This window comes from Alligator mississippiensis, chromosome 3 (assembly GCF_030867095.1).
Source record: "Alligator mississippiensis isolate rAllMis1 chromosome 3, rAllMis1, whole genome shotgun sequence".
NCBI lineage: Eukaryota > Metazoa > Chordata > Crocodylia > Alligatoridae > Alligator > Alligator mississippiensis.
Window position 1 is genome coordinate 299,687,887 of NC_081826.1, and position 20,226 is coordinate 299,708,112.

At 48.2% G+C, this 20,226-nt stretch overlaps 1 protein-coding gene across 4 annotated transcripts in view; it reads left to right on the forward strand.

Moving 5' to 3' along the window:
• DNAI1 (dynein axonemal intermediate chain 1) overlaps window positions 1-20,226 on the forward strand; it is a 214,096-nt gene that overhangs the window by 6,335 nt on the left and 187,535 nt on the right. For all 4 annotated transcript variants that reach the window (XM_019480027.2, XM_019480028.2, XM_059725327.1 and 1 more), the window contains exons 2-6: window positions 11,868-11,942; window positions 15,101-15,199; window positions 16,594-16,674; window positions 18,279-18,405; window positions 19,835-19,914. In XM_019480027.2, the coding sequence (XP_019335572.1) occupies window positions 11,868-11,942; window positions 15,101-15,199; window positions 16,594-16,674; window positions 18,279-18,405; window positions 19,835-19,914 (462 nt within the window). The remainder of the gene's footprint in view (window positions 1-11,867; window positions 11,943-15,100; window positions 15,200-16,593; window positions 16,675-18,278; window positions 18,406-19,834; window positions 19,915-20,226) is intronic.

Below are 20,226 nucleotides of genomic sequence, written 5' to 3' on the forward strand. Positions count from 1 at the left end.
ACACCCTTCATCAGGCATTGGAGAAAAGATTGTAAAGGTTTTCCTGGGTAGAAATGAAAGTCCACATTTCATAGGATTTCACAGAAGAGTCAATGATGGAAGACTCCTCTGCGCAGTCAGTTCATAGCTGGTCTGGAGCCTCTTACCTCTTCTGAGGATCTGTGATGATGCCGATTACCTTGAAACAAAGGCAGGAGAAGGCTCTTAGGTTTCACGTGGTCACAGTTGCTTCCTGCTTGGGAAAATATGAAGATATAATTTAAAAAAAGATCTCCTTTCATTTTGCAACTAAAGCAGTGATTGTCAACCAGGGTGTTGTAACACCCCAGGGTGCCTTGAGATCCTTTTAGGGTGTTGTGGAGTGCCACACAATATTAGCACTGTTAGGTGTGAAAACACGATGCACAAGATAAAGCACCAGAGATTTCCAATAGGACTCCGGAGTGAAAAGCATTCTGACCTCTTGTGAGCTTTCTGAGTTCTTTGCCACAGAAGACTTGCTCTAGTATTTTTCTGTTGTCAAGAAATGAGTGGAAGTGAAGAGCTGGCATTTTCTGAGGGGGTTGGAGTCTAAGGAGGGGGACCTTGAGTCTAAAAAGGTTGAGACTGAGACCTTATTGAAGTTTTGTCTACCCTGCAGTAGTAAGGTATAGTGACCAAGTTGCCCTTGAGCAGCACACCCATTGTGCAGTCAGCCTCTGGTGTAACTGAGGTCTCAGGACAGAAGTTACGTTTGTCGCACAATCGGCCCCCTGAAAGCACTCTACAGCCATGCCGTGACACACGTGCACGGCTGCAGAGCGTTTTTAAAGTGTCCAATCGCGTGACAAACTAACCCTTGTCAAATGAGGGATCGGATGAAGGCGTTCCACTTCGAAGCACCTTAGACCTTGTCTTCTCCCAGGGTTAATTTGTGGCGCCATCAGGGCTGGGCTGATGCAGTCCAGCCCTGCCACCCAGGCTATCAGCAAGAAGGGAAGGGAGAGGGGAAGGGAGCTGCCAGCTGGGGTTTGCTTGGCCTGAGCTGGAGGGGGGCGGGGTGGATGGGAGCACCCCGCCTAATAGCCCTCCTCACCCCCACCTCCTCTCCAGCTCAGCCTGGGCACACTCCAGCTGGCTGCTTGGTTCCCTTCCTCCCTCCTTCCCTGCGTTCAGCCCCAGAGCTGGGGAGGGGGGGAACAGGGCTGGGAGAGAGAGGTGGCTACTCAGCTGCAGGCAGGGTCCTTGAGCTCCTGCAGGCAGGCTTGATTTCCCCCCTCCCCTCCAACCCAACAGGCAAATCTCTGTTGGGTGCGGGGAAGGGGGGGTTGAACTCATGGTGCTTTATGTAAAGCACCGTGAGCTAGCGTGGGGGTCTGCATGTCTGTCAGCAGCCTGTGAGCACGAGCTGGAATGGCTCCACCAGCATGCTTTGGGGTGCAGCATCTACCTGTGGCATTGATAGCCTGGGGCTGGCACTGGGCTGATCTGGCCATAGCATGCAGCTGCTGCAGTGTGAATAGCTCTACAGCATCCCTGCCTTGGCTTGTGTTTGCTTCAAGACAATGCAGCCAGGCGCAGGACTCGTGCACCCCCGAGAGTGAAGCCTGCAGAATCGCGGTGCTCTCTCATCAACGGGCAGCCTTTATGCACAGCTAGAGACAAGACTGTTTCACCCAGGATGGCCCAGAGCTACTGAAGGGCAGTTGCAAAGCGGATGAAGCTGGGCTGTTCTCAGTGGGGGCAGATGACAGGACAAGGAGCAATGGGCTCGAGCTGCAGCAAGGGAAGTTGAGGTTGGATATTAGGAAAGACTCTCTCATGAGAAAGGTAGTAAAACACTGGAACAGGTTACCCAGAGAGGTTGTGGAGTCTTCATCCTTGGAGGTTTTTAAGACCCAGATGGACAAAGCCTTGGCTGGGATGATGCAGTTGGGGCTGGTCCTGCTTTGAGCAGGGGGGTTGGACTAGATGTGACCTCCTGTGGTCCCTTCCAGCCCTCATTTTCTATGACTATTCATCCTTTCATTGAGGAGCGTTCAATTTATTCTGATGGAGTAAGGAGGAGACGTTTTAGCAGAATTCAGGCTGTTGCATGGGGCAAAATGGAGCCGCGTTGACTGACTTTACATGTCTGAAAGCTGCATAAATGCCATTTGGACATCTCAGCAGCAAAACAGGATCAAGCCCTTCATGCCTTGATCAAAGTAAGGAGCTTTGCCTTGCCCAAGGGGACATGATTACATAACCTACAGTGCAGGGGGAGTGTCTAGCTCTGCACCCCATGTATGGCCGGCAGCAAGCACTACGCAATGTTGGGGTGGGGTCTGCTCCTCTACATTTTTGCTCTGCGCAGGATGATGCGTGCCGTAGCATTGCTGTGCACCCTGACTATTCTATCAGTCAGAATTTGGGCCTGAAGAATGGGTGCTGTTGCCTTGTGGAAAGGTCTCTGGAGCCACAACCCATCCCAAGGGCTGCAAGCCAGTCCAGTCCTGGTTTTTGCATGAATGCTGCCCTGGGGAACAGATATTTTGCTTCCTCAGACACAGAAAATGATTTACCCACAAGCACCACCATCAATAACTTAGAGGTGATCTGCAGAGGAGGATAAAGTGGTTCTAAAAAAAACTATACACAATCTGTATTATTTATTTAATTATGTGATTTATATGCCACCCTTCCCAACAAAAGCTCAGGGTGGCTTACCGTAAGAGAACAGAATAATTGAAAAGGGGCAAACACAATAACAAAATAAACCAGAGATCTATGAGACAACATCTGGGCCTGGTTTTCTTTGCTAAATGCTTGCTCAAATAGAAAAGTCTTCTGAAAAAATGTGCAGGCCCAGGCTCTGGCAGGCCTCAAAAGGGAGGTGAGGAACAAATGCTGAGAATGACCAGAGAGCAAGCTTGGATTGGTCCGAGGTATGGAAAGAAGGTGCAGAGGTTTGTACACCTTGCGTTGGAAGGTAAGGACTGAAGGCTTCTTGTGCTCTGAGTGAAGCGAGTTGGTGGTTCTCAGACCTGCTTCCTAATCACCATGACCCACCCTCTGGGATAGCCTGCACAGGACTGAAGAGCCCAGGAAGATGGGACTCCTCTATTATTACCCCCTTACAGGACAGAAGTGAAATGCATTCGTCGAACAATGCCGGTGCAGCTTACCTAAGACATTACATGCTTTCTGTGTCTTCTGTCATGCCACTTCCTCCAGCCCCCTACTTTGCTCAGGGATGGAAGAACAGGATTGTCCCATGCAAACATCACTCTGACAGTGGTCCTTTAATACACAGCAGTGTCACTTGGGAAACTGCCAGTAGTTTCCTTTTTTTTTGATCTTTTTTCCTCTATAATAAAAAAAATATAAAGCAGTTCAGACACTTGATTTAAAGATGAACCAAATCTCACACACAGAAAGTGTGAAATTGGTAGTGCAGGTTGGACCGCACTGAAAGTTTTCTGTTGATAAAGGATCTAATGTTGCAGCTGTTAGCACCTTATAATGGACTACAGGTTTTGGCATTATGAAGTGTGGCAGAATACCATCCTTGTCTCTCCCCAAACTCTGCTATGTGACAATTTGGTTACCATGGTCACTACAGAGGGCAGACATCCTGTGGGCCCCAGGTAACCCTGAGTTGTAACCTGAACTGGATACATTCCTGAAGGAGGTGGGAAACTTGCTCTCTGCCTATGTGACTGGCCTCACACACCTTGGGGGGGCTTAAATTCCCTATTGTTCCAAGCGAGGGCAACCTGACTGGGAGGGGGCTAAAGACCCTGCCCAGCCTACCCAGCAACCAGTGATGCATTTCAAATTGGTTGGCTGGCAGCCAACAGTTGCTGGCCTTCATTGGATCAGGTAAATGAGGTCATAAGGTCTACAGAAGTTAAGGACTGCCCAGGAGGCGAGGCAGCAGCCATGATGAAAACTCTCAGAGAAGCTGGCCATCTGAAATTTGCGTTCTGTCTTGAAACCCATGATCAATGAACTACCTGCCTCCAGAGGGAATCTCCACCTGCCTCTGGATGATACTTGTGAGCAAGCTACCTGAGATCTAACTAGATATATAGCTTGCAGTAACTCAGATGCATGATCAAAGGCTACCATGCCACTGTTTGCTCTAAGGGATTTCTCTGATATTGCTCTATCCTGTTCCCTATTCCAAACCTACTCCTTGTAACCAATAACATTCTCATTTGTACCTAGCATGGGAGACATATTGGGAGAGGGGCTAGATTATGCCTTGAGGTCCCCGTAGTTCGGCTGACTAAGGAAGCCCGCTGTTTGTGCTTCAGACTGAGGGAAGCACCCCAAGTTCTTGCAGTGGGTCAGGTACCCTCAAGGGATAATAGGCCTGTGTTTTCAAGAGGGCACAGGTCCAGGATCAGTCCAGACTCTGGGTGGTGGCAGTGTTACCTGCAGGCTAGGGGGTGTGCTCCAGTCAGGGGGTTGGCCAGATGTGAGGCACCCCTAGGGAGCCCGAAGACCTCTTTGCCAGATGGGAGTGGCGAGCGGCCATGTCCCCAGCCCCGCTGCTGAGGAGCGCAGGGTCGGTGCACAGCTCGGTGCATGGAGCAGGACCCTGGGAGCTGCACGAGGCAGCTCAGGCCTCCAACCCCTGGCACAGGGCCAGGCACTTGGTGTACGAGTGGTTTCATAGATTCATAGATGTTAGGGTCGGAAGGGACCTCAATAGATCATCAAGTCCGACCCCCTGCATAAGCAGGAAAGAGTGCTGGGTCTAAATGACCCCGGCTAGATACTCGTCTAACCTCCTCTTGAAGACCCCCAGGGTAGGGGAGAGCACCACCTCCCTTGGGAGCCCGTTCCGGACCTTGGCCACTCAAACTGTGAAAAAGTTCTTCCTAATGTCCAGTCTAAATCTGCTCTCTGCTAGCTTGTGGCCATTGTTTCTTGTAACCCCCGGGGGCGCCTTGGTGAATAAATCCTCACCAATTCCCTTCTGTGCCCCCGTGATGAACTTATAGGCAGCCACAAGGTCGCCTCTCAACCTTCTCTTGCGGAGGCTGAAAAGGTCCAGGTTCTCTAGTCTCTCCTCGTAGGGCTTGGTCTGCAGGCCCTTGACCATACGAGTTGCCCTTCGCTGTACCCTCTCCAGGTTATCCGCATCCTTCTTGAAGTGTGGCGCCCAGAATTGCACGCAGTACTCCAACTGCGGTCTGACCAACGCCCTATAGAGGAGAAGTATCACCTCCCTGGACCTATTTGTCATGCATCTGCTGATGCACGATAAAGTGCCATTGGCTTTTCTGATGGCTTCGTCACACGCCGGCTCATGTTCATCTTGGAGTCCACTAGGACTCCAAGATCCCTTTCCACCTCTGTGCCACCCAGCAGGTCATTCCCTAGGCTGTAGGTGTGCTGGACATTTTTCCTCCCTAGGTGCAGCACTTTGCATTTCTCCTTGTTGAACTGCATACTGGTGTTTTCTGCCCACTTGTCCAGCCTATCCAGGTCTGCCTGCAGCTGTTCCCTGCCCTCCGGCGTGTCCACTTCTCCCCATAGCTTTGTGTCATCTGCAAACTTGGACAGAGTACATTTCACTCCCACGTCCAAGTCGCTGATGAAGACATTAAAGAGTATCGGTCCAAGGACCGAACCCTGCGGGACCCCACTGCCCACACCCTTCCAGGTCGAGACCGACCCATCTACCACGACTCTCTGGGTGCGACCCTCTAGCCAATTCGCCACCCACCGGACTGTGCAGTCATCCACATCACAGCCTCTTAATTTGTTCACCAGTATGGGGTGGGATACCGTATCGAAGGCCTTCCTGAAGTCCAGGTATACGACATCCACCCCTCCTCCTGTGTCCAGGCGTTTCGTAACCTGGTCATAGAAAGAGACTAGGTTGGTCAGGCACGATCTGCCCGCCACGAACCCGTGCTGGTTTCCCCTCAGCATAATTTGTCCTGCCGGGCTCTCACAAATGTGAGCCTTGATAATTTTTTCAAATACTTTACCAAGGATGGAGGTGAGACTGACCGGCCTATAGTTGCCCGGGTCCTCCTTCCTCCCCTTTTTGAAAATGGGGACCACGTTAGCCCTTTTCCAGTCCTCCGGGACTTGGCCTGTGCGCCACGAGCATTCGAATATTCCCGCCAGTGGCTCTGCAATGATGTCGGCCAGTGCCTTCAGCACCCTCGGATGGAGCCCATCCGGGCCTGCCGACTTAAAGGCATCCAGTTCTTCCAAGTGACTCTGCACCATCTCAGGGTCTACGTATGGAAGTCTGGCGCCTTGCTGCTGCCTCTCTACAACCCCAGTGAGAGACTTGTCGTGCCCCTCACTTAGGAACACTGAGGCAAAGAACTCGTTGAGGAGTTCAGCCTTGTCCCCCCTATCTGTCACCAATTGCTTCTGCCCATTTAGCAGGGGTCCTATTCCTCCCTGGGCCTTCCTTTTACTCCCTATGTATCTAAAAAACAATTTCTTGTTGTCCTTTACTTGGGTTGCCATCCTCAGCTCCATGGTAGCTTTGGCCCGCCTAACTGCCTCCCTACAAGCACGAGCAGAGGAGGTATATTCATCTTTAGTGATCTCACCCTGTTTCCACTTTTTATGTGCTCCCCTTTTGGCCCTTAGGCTGCCCTGGATTTCTCTGGTCAGCCATGGAAGCCTCCTGGCCCCTTTCCCTCTTTTGCCTCGCTTGGGGATCGTCTTGCTTTGTGCCCGAAGGATCGTTTCCTTTAGGCACAGCCACCCTTCTTGGGCACCCATCCCATCAAAACTCCTACTCTGCAGTGCTTCCTTGACTAATCGCCTGAGTGCAATGAGATCAGCTTTCCTAAAGTCTAGCACTTTCACCCTACTAGTTACCTTACCCACTCGCCATCTTATGTTGAATTCTATCATAAGGTGGTCACTGTCTCCCAGATAGCTACCGATCTGGAGGTCCCCTATCATGTCATCTCCCGTTGCCAATACCAGATCCAGTATGGCATTCCCCCTAGTGGGACCATGCACCTCCTGTGTCAGGTGGAGGTCCTCTACACAAGTTAGAAACCTGCATGAGCGATGGGACCTTGCTGTCTGCGTCTCCCAGCAGATGTCCGGGTAGTTTAGGTCCCCCATGACTACCGCCTCTTTAGCTTTTATGGTCTCCGAGAGTTGCCTCAGGAGCCCCGCATCTATTTCTTCCCCTTGGTGTGGGGGTCTGTAACAGACCCCTACCACCAAATCCCTTTCTCCTTGCCCCCCATGTAGCCTAACCCACAATCCTTCTACTTCCTCAGCCTCGGATTCTGTCTTGATGAGGGTTGATGTATATTGCTCACTGACATAAAGTGCAACCCCCCCCCCCCCCTTTCTTCCCCGACCTGTCCTTTCTATACAATCTATAGCCCTCAATCTGTACCGTCCAGTCGTGGGATGAATCCCACCAGGTCTCTGTTAGCCCCACTAAGTCATAGGTGTTTAGTGCAAGCAGGAGCGCTAGTTCATCCTGCTTGTTCCCCATGCTCCTAGCATTAGTATATAGGCACTTGAGCCCTGCGACTGGCGCCTTTGCTGCCCCCCCGCTCCCAGTCCCAAGGGGCCCATTGTTTCTTACCTTCTTGTTCCTTACCTGTTCTGTTGTGCTGGTCTCCCCATGGCTTTCAGCCTGTTCTGTTGTGCTGGCCTCCCCATGGCTTTCAGTGCATGGAGCAAGACCCTGGGAGCTTCCTGAGGTAGCTCAGGTCTCCAACTCAGTTGGTGCACGAGCAGTGCATGGGCCAGGACCCTGGGAGCTGCTCAGAGGCGGCTCGGGTCTCCAACCCTGGGCACAAGGCCAGGAAGTTGGTGCATATAGCACTGCACGGAGGGTCTGGGGCCCTGGGAGCCCCTTGGGGCGGCTCAGGTTTGCAACCCCCCTGGCACAAGGCCAGGAACCCAGCACACGGACCTGTGCCCGGAGTGTCTGGGAACGGACAGAGACCCCAGATGAGCTTCAGCTGCCCTTTCACCAGCTTCAGTGTGATCTTGCTCAAGTTGGAAACAATGGTAGCTGGCCAGAGTGGATATAACCCAGCATCGGTTTCTTCAGACCACGTTTGAGTGAGGTTCTTCTGAAAAAGCTCAAAGCTGACATGTGCACTGCACAATCTGCAAAATCCCCTGGGCTCACAGGCGAGTTCTGCTGCTGTAACATCCTGCCTCCTGACACGGGCCACGTTTCGGCCGCTCAGCTGTGTCCGTGAGGTGAGGAGGGTGAGCGGGCTGGGCTCCCTTTGCTTCTGGTGGAGGCAGGCTTTTGCTTTTCTTCGGCGTCATGCTTGGTTTTTTAACATAGCTACAGACATTTTATTCACTGATTGCTCTTTATGCTGTGCTAATTGAAATATGCACAACTGCCAAAAACAATTACATTCAAATTGCCTTGTCAATGCCTTTACTGCCAGATAAATGCTTTTATAGACTCATTTATGGAGGGTAATGGTAAAGGGGCTTTGTTTCCTATTTAAAGTTAACAGTTCAATTTTGAATTGGGTCTAAATTAAATTGTGAGCTGGAAATCTGTCTTAAATTTTGTTCCTTAAATTGCATTAAATTAACATTCAATATGTTCCTTTTAAAATACATTTGCCGCGTTATCTGCTTCCAAAGGATCGCAACCGTAAAGATCAGCAGCATGGTCTCATGGTCTGAGTAACACCAGAGAGTCAGGACTCCTGGGTTCTTTTTTTAAGCTCTACTACTGACCCACGGTGTTATAGAAACCTATGGAAAATCTCTTCGCCTCCTCATATTTTTCTCATTAAGTAATAATAATTCCTACCTTGCAGCAAGTCACAGTCAATGTTTTATGAACCACAGTGAGGTTTTTAGATGAAAGGTCACTGCTCTGTGCCATAGAAGTGCAAAATATTACTGGATTCTTACCTAGGTTTTCTGAGAGAACTTGCAAAGTTCTTCCTGACTGTAAAAAAAACAGCAGGACGATGGAGCAAGCTCCAAGGAAAGTTGAGAGATCTACTTTATTGGAGGTTTCCAAAAGGAGGCGAAGTGGGTTTCTGTCTGGGTAGTTTAGGAATTGTGGCCTACATGGCCATTGAGGCCCCTTCCAATTGCAGGATTCTACCATGCTCTGATCTGCAACTGATAGGCATTTGAATCCTGCCAGCATTTGGCAGGCATGCTAATAAACAGTTAGGCAGTGGTTCCTGGGGATTTTCAAAGAATGAAATCCCAGTAATTTTAATATAAGTGTAAAAAAACGTTGTTACAGTAGGGAGCTTGGCCATTCCAAAGTCAGGAATTTGCATGGTAAGGTTGCAGCCTTTCATAACTCCACTCTTGGGCTCACAATGGAGTCAAAACCAAACAGTTTTTTAGATATGATTAGTTTTTAAAATTGTTAGTTGTGTGTTCTGATCATAAGGAATGCATGGATCTGTCTGGTAATCATATTTGTAAGGTGCCCGTTTCCTGAAAATAACTTCCTTGACACCGTGTTGGTGTGGGTCATCTCTCATGGCGTATCTTGTGCAAATGGAAAACACCGCTGGAAGTTGCCGAAGAAAGTCCTGGGTTGGTATAATTTGTGCTACCAGGTTTGTCCTCATCTGAACAATATTGTCCTTCAAATTTCTCTTGCAAAGTCCTAGCGGATAATGGAACTATAGAAATAATAGGTGGGAGCATTATGGTCATCTTTCTGCCAAGGCAGGCTGTGTTCCCTTCTTTATAGTACACCCACTGGATACATTAACTGTATTTTTCACTAGATCCTTTCAGTATTCTCTTCGTAATGGCATGTATGGACAATCCAACGGCATATTTTTTGCAAGAGCAGGGACAACAGCTCTGGTGTCCTGGCCTCATTTCATAATTCCCTTCTCCTTACTTACACTTACCATTTAGTTTCAGTCCCTTGTGTTATTCACTTTCTGTCCTGGCTCATGGCGCTCTCTTTGATTCTTCCATACACATCCTAGGTGGCTTCTACGTCGATGACCCATCTAAACCCTCGGGTGCATGTTTTCTCAGCCTCACACCTTCCTTCAACCTGGCTCAACTCTGCTACTCACCAAAAGGGCTGTTCATGTGACTTGATTTTCACCTGTCGCTCTCCCTCTCGCATCTTCCTCTCTTCAACCAACACCAGTCCTCTTTCAGTAGTGCCCACCAGCCCCCAGTCCCATGCTGTCTCTTTTTGAGATCTGTTGTCTGCTCTCGGCCTTCTCTTCTCTGCTGTCTCCTCCCATTAATGGCAGCTGCTGATTCCTCCATGAGTCATTCACCTTCATTCCTGACTCTTTGACCGCTCTCTTCCATGACAACGTCTGTGCTGCTGAGTTTGGAGAATCTCTGGTGGGAATTCTGTGCCCAGGCTGACCTTTTCCACTACAGTGTCCTTCTCTCCTCCTTCACCTCTGTATCTCCATCATGAAACATCTTCTAGAATCATGGACAATGAGGGTTGTAGGGACCTCAGGAGGCCACATCTAGTTCAGCCCCTTGCTCAAAGCAGGACCAGCCCCAACTACATCACCCCAGCCATGTTTCCAACTTAACTGAAACCCATGCCCATGGTAAAAGACCTCACAAGCCTCCAGGTCCTCTCTGCTCCTTTCTCCATGCTTTCCACACTGATTCTTGTTTATTTCTTCCAAGAGAAAATAGACACGTCCAAGATGAGTGCCCTGTGGCTTGGCTTCCTTCTCCTTTGTTCTCCAACATCTCTCTTCTCCTTCTGTTCTGCCCCAGAGACAGAAACTCCTAGTTTGCTCTTGTCCTCCAACCACTCCATTCACCCTATCCCACCCCACCTGAATTCCCTTCTTTCCCCCCTCATCCCTCCCTGTACTTGTCTTCTGAACATTTCACATCCCCCTGCGCTTTCCCTTCACAATATGTGTAAGTGTGGTGGTATACAATGAAATCCCACCCCTTTCTATCCTGCGGTGATTTCTTTGTATGTCCACCCCCTTAAGTGCACAACCTGGACATCATCTTGGCTTAGCACCTTTGTCTAGGTCGTCCATTTAGGCTTTCCCTCCGTCTTGCAGATTCTTTCTGCCTAGCATCTTCCAGAGAGGGCTGGCACAGAAAGTCCTGTTTTGTCATCCATCACTGGCCCCTCCCAATTTGTTGCGTCAATCATAAGCTACATGTCTTCCTTCCAAGGCCTTTCATGGCTTATCCAGGTCCTACCTCATCTCTCATTCACTGTCGAAGGGTCTGTGCCTTCCTCATGCCAGCCTCCATTGCCCACGTGTTAAACAAGCACCTTCGTACTTTCTGCAATGCTGTACCTCGTGCTTGGGAGAAGCCCCCCATTAAACATCAGTCAAGTCATTTCATTGTTCTTCTCATCATCCTTCCTCAACACTCTTCGTTATCACAGTGACTTCAAAGCACTTGACAGTGGTTCATTTTGCTGGATGCTGAGTGCACCACCTCTTGAGCTGACCACCGTTGTCTCTTGGTCTCCTTGTACCCCCCTCATCCTATCTGTATCCACCTCTCGTCTCTTCTCTTATACCTAGAATGTAAGATCTTTGGGGCCAGAACCATCTTCTTGTTTGATGTGCATGTACAACAGTAAGCACACTGGGGTCCTGGCTTATGAATAGGGCGAAGGGCAACAGTTGTACAAATAACAGCATCAGCCAGCATTGTATTGTGTTGCTGCGTGCTGCTGAACAGCTCCTGTGCTATATTGCAAAGGTGAATGCCTTCCAGCAGTGGGTTAAGACTGTTTGTCTAAAGTTTTAAATCAGTTTGTAGAAGGCATTGGGATCTGTGGCTGACGGAGCTGTTGATACTCCAGCCATTATTATTGTTACGGACACTGGCCAGCTCTTTACAGTTCGTTTTTTCTGCTCTGGTTATGCTTGGAAATATCACCTTGTTCACTTTGCGTGTTCTTGTTTCAGAGCCACAGTGATCAACTACCCTCAGGAGGGAAGCTGCAACAGTCAAAGCCCACTAGAAGCCTCTCGAGAAAACGGGTAAGGTGCTCATTTATAGTTACCAAATACCAAACTTTCTAGGCGGCTGTATTTCTGTGCATCCCTGAGAACCAAAATCGATTCCATTAGAATCACAACCGTACGTTGTCTAATTGGAGACATGGAGATTTATTTAGCAATAGAGAGTGGCTCTAGATGTCCAGTAAAAAGGGAATTTTCATTGGGAAATTAGAGCATAAAATGGAAATTTAAACTAAAACCCATTTAAGGGAAACCACAACTTGACAAGATTAAAAATGCAAACTGACTCCAGACAAGAGCTGCAAGTAAAGAACGTGCTGTCATTAGAAACCTGAAAGCAGAGCTCGGTTTCTTGTGGTTAAATGCAGAACCGTAACAGTTAGACCAATGCTATGTTTTGAGCCTTCTTGCCGAAAGACAAATACGTGCTGTGGATGGTGTCTTTTTCTAATCTGTGCGTAGAGCTGGCCCCCAGCTGATGTGGGTCCGCCGAGCTCTGCTGACTTTAGCAGAGTTAAGTGAATTACAGCAGCTGACGCATTTTACAAGGCTCATCACTTCTGCTGGAAGTAAGCAGCTTGTCATCTCCTTATGACATATCTCGATCCCATTCAGTATTCCTTTTTGGCTCTTTAAAGAGGGAATGTTGTTCGTCTGGTGAAACCCTGCCACCCTAGTTATCAGCTTCTGTATGGAAATGGCATCACACTAAACTGACACTGAATTGTGAGTGATAATCCTATTACTGAGGCAGAATTCTGTTTCTTTATGTGCCTGAATGACAGTTCACTAACTGTGTAAGTAGCTTTTTTGGCACTTAGGAACACCTTTCAATTCTGTTACTCTGAGTGTAGCATGTGCATGTGCACTGAGCATGCTCAATAGGCCACGTGCTGGCTGGGCAGGCACACCACTGCATGCAGGTAGTCAGTATACAATCACAAGTCATAAAATTGTAGCTGGACAAAAAACCAGGACCAGCAACTGTTACATGGACTCAGAGGACAACCCCTTTGTGCTTTAGCCCCGGTAGCTGAGCAGTTAGGGCACTCGCCCAGACAGTAGGAGACCAAGGATTATAGCCCCTCTGTTCCCAAATGCATTGAATGCGTGTCTCTCCAGCCACCCAAAGTAGTAAGTTAGCCACCTAGCCAGAGGTTAGGTATTACCCAGTCATGTCTTCAGTGCGTGCACGCTGCACAGGTAATAGAATTGCAAACTGCGCGTAATGCCAAAAATCTACTTCCGTGGCTGTTTAGCCACACAAGTGACAATAGACTTGCCCCCTAAGTGTCCTGATTCAGTCTGTGAGTAAACTTCAACAATTAACGATGTTACTTTTACCCTAGTCTCTTGAGAGACAGAAATCCTAGTCCTTCTCCCTGTTTGCCTTTATTTATTTTCTTTCCTGTTATGAAAATTAAAACACACAAACTGGTCAAACCGGCATTTGTCCAATACAGCACTCTTAAGTGCATGCCCACTAGAATGAATTGTCTAGTGTTTTGTACTGCTACGGTGCGGTATAAATAACAAAGCTGTACTGGAGCACCATCACTCAGAAAGCACGACAAGAACCTCAGGCTGTCTTTGGCTCTTGGAGTTGTCTTCTCGTTCTCCTGCTTCCCAGTGGAATCTCTTCCTGGCTGTTTGGTAGGATGGGGAAGGAGCCTGAAGATTTTTTTTCAGCTCCATCATAAATATCACGCAGTGTTTCTGTAATGGGCATCTTATGTACTCCACCAAAACCCAGACGGGCACATTCAGTTCAGCTAGAGCTAGACCCTGGCCTGAGCAAGTGCTGTGGATGGCTCATCACTGGGCTAACTGATATGTAGTGTAATAGGCTGTATTTAAAGGAAAATACAAAAGCTGTATTTAAAGGAAAAGTTGATGTATTTGAACTTCAAGTCATTACATATTTCAATAGAACAGAGAAACGTTGCCCCAAGCTGCTAAACTCTTTAGTGAGTGACTCCATGCTCTGCAAATATACTGGTAATGAATCAGAATTTAAACGCAGCCCTGCAGCCGACCGTCACTTTTCCATTAATAATCTTGTGTCATGACATCATCAGGTACCTTACGCCAAGAAATGCTTCGTTGTGGTATTGCAGTGGCAGTTAGATTTTTGTTTCTGCTTCAGTGTGAAACCTCCTAGCCTTTTCAAGAAAATATTTAGCATTCCTCTGCCAAAACTAGCATGCCTAAATCTTTATAGCAGATCTAATTTGTACTGTAGCTTGTGCAACAATATTTCAAAGTAACTGTGAGTCCTTTACTGAGTTTTTGTACAGGCTTGGTTTAGTGAATGATGGCTCATTTAGAGGTTGGTTGCAGTAGGATCAAGGGAACTAAAACTATCATCCTTTAAATCATAGGATTACATGAAAGTAGGGCTGCAAGGAACCTCACAAGGTCATCTAGTCCAGCCGCCTGCTCAAGGCAGGGCCAGCCCTGACCAAACCATCCCAGTCAAATGTCTGTCCAACCTGTTCTTGATCATTTCCAAGGATGGAGATTGCACAATTTCTCTAGGTAACCTGTTGCAGTGCTTGACTGTCCTCGTAGTAAAAAAGCTCTTCCTAATCTCCAGCCTAAAATTCCCCCGCTGCAGCTTAAGGTCATTGCTCCTAGTCCTGTCCTATACAGCCATAGAGAAAAGTCCATCTCCATCCTGTCTATAATTACCCTTCAAGTATTTGAAGACTGTTCTTACCCACCCCCCCCCCCCCCCCCCCCCCCCAGTCTTCTCTTCTCCAGGCTAAATACCCCTAGTTCTTTCAACCTTTCCTCATCAATCTTGCTTCCCAGGTCCCTGATCATTTTTGTTGCAGTCACAAAGGTGAGGTCAAAAGTGTTGCTCCTGTTTTGAGAAGAGGAATAAATGATTTTTCAGATGAGGCAGCTAGCTTCTACGGTAACCAAGGGCCTGATCCTGGGAAGTGCTGAGTAGTTTCACACCTCGTTTGATGGAGCTGGAGCTCTCCAGCACTTTTATAGCCCAGGCAGGTAGCTCTGTGTTAGTTAAGACTGGCCAAAGCATCTTTTGGACAGGTCAGATTAGGAACAGCAACTTTCTCGTGCCCTCACCTAGGACTGGAGGAATACTGCTTTGGTAAAGAAAGGAACTGTCATGATTTCAGTGCATAACGGGTTCATTGTTTCCATGCAAGGATGAAGATGCGTCCACTGAAGTGGGAGAAGGGCAAGATGAATGGGCACAAGCAAAAACTCTAATCAAACCCCCAGATCAGCTGGAGCTGACCGAGGCGGTGAGTAAAACAGCGCATGTGGTTTTCATGAGCTTTTTTTCCAAAAAACCTTCCCAAACCCCAAAGCTGTCCTGCTATAGCAGACACTTCAGCTAGTTTTCAGTGTGCAATAACTGCAGTTTAAACTGCAGCACTACCTTGAGCTACAAACCACATTAAAAGCAGCTTCGATGATAAGGCCTGGGAGACTGTTACCCCTTGTAGAATAGTTCATGAGCTGTAACACAAACCCAGAGGACCCCAGGGACCAGCAGGAGTCCAAGGGTCTTGTGTATGGAGGGTTCCAGGGCTCTGCAGTATTCCCTGGCAAGATGGCTCTAACAGAGCTGCAGAGCCAGGGACTCCAGACCATCCTCATTCCCGTTGCAAAGAGCAGGCCTTACAAACCTGGTATGGCACTGCCTCACGTGGTGTTGCACCAGGAGCTCCATATGCTCAGTGAAAGAAATATATACGTTTCCTCCAACCCCTCCACTCATTAATGGCACTGTTAATAACTGAAAACACTTGCTGCAGGGCTTAGTGTTCTCTAGGCATTGGGACTGTACATGCTTCAAGCCAGGATCTGTCTTCCTCAGTGTGAAGAAAACCTCCTGCTCTTTTCAAGTGCTGTCACAATCTCAGTAGTATCCAACAGTATTAGTACGATGAAAGAATCTGAGTAGTCCCATTCAAGGTAATGGAAATGCCTGTAAGAATAAATGTTCTACCAGCGGTGTTTGCCAAACAAGGCTTTAACTTGATGCCACTGCTTCTAGTTTCACATCACATACATGACATTTCATATTACTTTATATTCTGCAGGAACTTTACTATTGATGTTGTTTAGTTGGTGGCATAAGCTTTGGGTAAGGTATCCGCTGCAGTTTGAACACAGTAGAAGTAAGGAACATGCTGATCTTTCTGTACTAGTGATGCTCACCCTGCTGGCCCCATGGGCTAGGTGAGGGGCAGGGGGCCAGTCTGTGGGCTGGTTGGAAACCTGTGTGCCAAGATTGAGCCCTTGGGCCCCATCCTGCCAGGTCTCTGCTTTGTGCATCACGGTTAGTCCCTGGGGGCCTGGTGCCATCCCCTACCACCAAGATTGGGTACCAGGGGTCTGGCATTACCCCCTTCCATCCCTGCATGCCAGGATTGGGTCCTGGGGGCCTGGCACTGGCATCATATGCTGGGATTGGGGCTTGGCACCACCCCTACCAGCTGGGATCAGGTGCCTGATCTAATATGCAGGGTCTTGGCCCCTCATTGGTCCAGAAATTTGGCAGCAGGGGAGCAATGCAGACCACAGGCCAGATCTGGCACATGGGCCAGGGGTTGAGCACCCCTGTTCTGTATTATCTACTTCAGCATTAACAGCTGGGTTATATCGATGACCCTGTTTTTCTATTCCAAAGGAATTAAAGGAGGAGATTACACGCATCCTGACTGCCAATAACCCTCATGCTCCACAGAATATCGTCAGATACAGCTTTAAAGTAAGTGCTGTTGACCAGCAGATTCGAGTTTGGATAAGACCGGGCTGAGATTTGTCTGCCATTTGTTGATTTTGTGCTTGGCTTTAATTTATAGCAAGGAAACATGACTTTTCTTAAGGCTTTATTTTATTTCATGTATCCTCACAGCAGTTCTCCAAGGGTTGTTGCAAAGGGTAAAAATCTATAAACGTTAACATAATTGTGCATGCAGAAACAGCTAAAAACAGTTTCTCAGCCAACTCTGACAGTGAGCATAATTAGTGCAGCTAATCTCAGGCGATAAATCCTTCCATTCAATAGCGGTCAGGGGGAAGGGAGGATTCTTTACACAGTCCCTAGGGCATTTATAACTCAGCAGGATCCAGGCTTGTGAAATTTCATCAGAGTTCCAAAATGTGTCTGGTGCAATCAATGCTAATTAAGGGCCAAGTTGTGGCAAGCAGCCACTAACAGGAGTAAGGTGTATGGCAAGGATTCCTGAGGAGGCTCTGAGAAGAAGTGTGCTGCAGGAAGCCCAGCTTCTCCTGCAATGTTGTAGGGTACAGAGGGCAGGCACATTGTCCATCACCCTGGTGCAGGCTGCTCCCGTAATGTGTCTAGCTAGTGTAACCCGGGCAGTACTCCAAAAGGTACCCCCTCTCCAATTGAAGGGATCAAAGCAGGTGCACAAGCGCTGTGGGAAGTGTAGGGACTCTCCTCCCCCTATAGAGCAGAGCCAGACCACCACTGGGGACTTAACCATATACCTTTTAATGAGGGAACAATACTGGGAACATAACAGGCATAATCAGGGGGTAGAGTGGACACTACAATGGCCCAAGGGGCAGGATTCAACAAAGGTTAGACACTTACAATCGTTGACAAAAGACAGGGTTAACAAAATATAAAACACAAACAGCAGAGCAAACAGTACTGGTTGGGGAAATATAAAAAGTCACAGAATACAAAATGTCAAAGGACAAAGAAATATAGGGCTTAAGTACCTGGATAGGGAGAAAACACAAGGGCCCCTTTCCACTGCAAGAGGAATTTTTCCTTGTTAGCTCACTCACCCCAAGTCACCAAAGCTGGGACTTGAACTTGGAGCTCCCACATGGTAGGCAGGAACACTACCACCCAGCCTCCAGCACTGGTCCTGCTCCAAGCTGCTAGGGGTCTTGACCTTCCTGGAGCCTCAGACTCACGTTGAGCTGCCTGGTCTGTGAATGGAGGAGCTGGAAGTGGAGCTGGGAACCCCTCAGGTCACTGCTCAGATAACTTGCCCACATGTCTAGGTCAGTAAGCAGAAAAAAGCCCATTGATCCCAGTGGGTTTGAATCAAACCCTAACCCCTTCTTTTGAACATGGATAGACTTTCTTGGAATAGCCCTGATTTTTCTCCCTATGTTGTAAATCTGTGGCCTTGACTAGCTTTTAGACTCAGATAGTTATTTCATTTCCTGTTGGTGTGGAAACTGCAGTGTGACAGGTGTGAATGGTAAATGGGCCTGGTTATCAGTATAAACCTGTTCAGCTCTAGTATCCGAAGGCAAAAGTGATGTACTGATTAAAATAATCAGGCTGCCCCAATTTGAGTCTTTTGAGTTTTTGTTTTCCTTCTGCAGGAACGGACATACAAACCGATAAGCAGCGTGGACCAGATGGCCATCCACTTCTCCCTAGATGGAAACCTGTTGTCCTTAGACTCAGATGAAGGCAGACGACAGAGTGCCAGAAGAGCTACAACGACAGGCTGGTTTATAAGATGATACAGGGACTATTATTAAGCAAAGAATTGATGTAATTTATTGTGGGTATGGGTGAATGAGCGTGCAGCAAGTGGAGGCCAGAGCATGGAGCAGTCTTTATTTTTCCAAGCAGGATTTCCCAGGATAGGTATAGCCACAGGTAGTGGGTATACCTATGCTGCAGGCTGGATAAGCTACTTTGCCCAGCCTCCACTGAGCTCGGTGCTGCTGTGCCTGCATAGTGACTGCATTGCACACATCCATAGTTCTCTGAGAGGGTGGTCACATTTTTTTCCTCTTCACTCAGGCAAGCATAAACCATGTGAACACAATTAGCCTGTAGGGCAGATTGGGCTGTAACATAAGGGTTTCCCATGGGTCCCTAACATGCCCAAATCAAGAGCTTTGTGAGCTGTGATGTGAATCTAGGCAGGCAGACAGCTTTGTTGCAGTCTAATTCTAGTAATGTTGCTAACGCCCTCTATGACTTTGTGAGAGCTAGGTCACTATTTCAGATCATGCCTCCATAAAATGAGATCAGTGGGTATCAGCCAGATTGGCCTCTTGGGTGCCTTAATTTAGGTGTTGCAGTTCCTGAAACTGAGGCAGATAGCCCCAGGAGGATGACCTGGTATTGGGTGTGTAGGCTTTTACACAGTCAGTCAGTGTGGAGAATTAAGGACATCTGAAGGGTTGCGCAGGGTTAGGCACCTGGGCACTATACAGAGAATGGGAGGTGTGAGGTGCCCCCAAAGGATGACTTGGAGAACCTAGAGGTGGCCAGCAGGAAACACTAGGGGCAAATGTATTTCTGAATTATTGGATCTCTCTGGAGCTGAGGTGCCTGACTTGGGGGTGCACATTGGATACCTATTTTCACCGTGGATTGGGTCAGCTAGTTCCTGTACTGAAGGTGAGTGCCTAACTGTTAGCCTGGTGGTTACAGCACTTACCTTTGAAGTGGGAGTCCCAGGTTCTTTAGCTTAAAGGATTCAAACCCACATCTTGTGCCTCCTAGCAAAGTGCCCTAACCACTGAATAGTGCCCTACCCATAGAATAGTCTGGGAGAGGGCAGTCTCTATCCCTTCTGCTGGTCAAGCATGCAAGAGTTATTGGGCCAGAAAGGGAGCAAGTACAAGGGTTCCTTATTGTGGTTAGAGCACTTTGCTGAGAAAAGGAAGTCCCTCCCAGCAAAGTGCTGTAACCACTAGATGACAGCCAGACTTGCTCTTGCATGGTCTTCTTCTGGCACTACAGTAATAGCATGCCTTCTGCTTAGTGGTGCATGTTCTTCAGTAGAAAGGGTGGAGGGTCCTCAGACCATAAGTGTGATAAGTCTGTTTTGATGCTGAAAAAGTTGGAAAGTGTATGGGACACCTAGGAGAAGAAGCCTGTCAGCCAGAGCTGATAAACTTATCTCTTCCATTCTCAGAACTGGCCCCTGTTGGGTCCTCCGTGGTGGAAACTGAAGAGATAGAGGCTATAGAAGAAAGCAGCAAAGAAGATCTACTGGTAATGGCCCCCAGCCACCTGTGAACTGTCAACTTGATTTTAAATATTAAAGTCTGAGGTCAGTTTGTGCATTAGAATCACGACCAGAAGAGGCTCCGTGCCTGATGCCTTCATGACTTCTGTGGCCCCAGCAGATATGTCTCATGCAGAGTCTATAAGGTGGCTACAGCTCCCTCTCCACTCTTTAATGAGGCAGTGTTGCCCATGGAGATAAGAGGTTTTGGCATGCCTTCCTGTGTCTGATCCCAGTGCTCCATCTGGGTGGACCTGCGGTCTGTGTGTGCGGCATGTCAGCTGTAATGAATCAGCCTT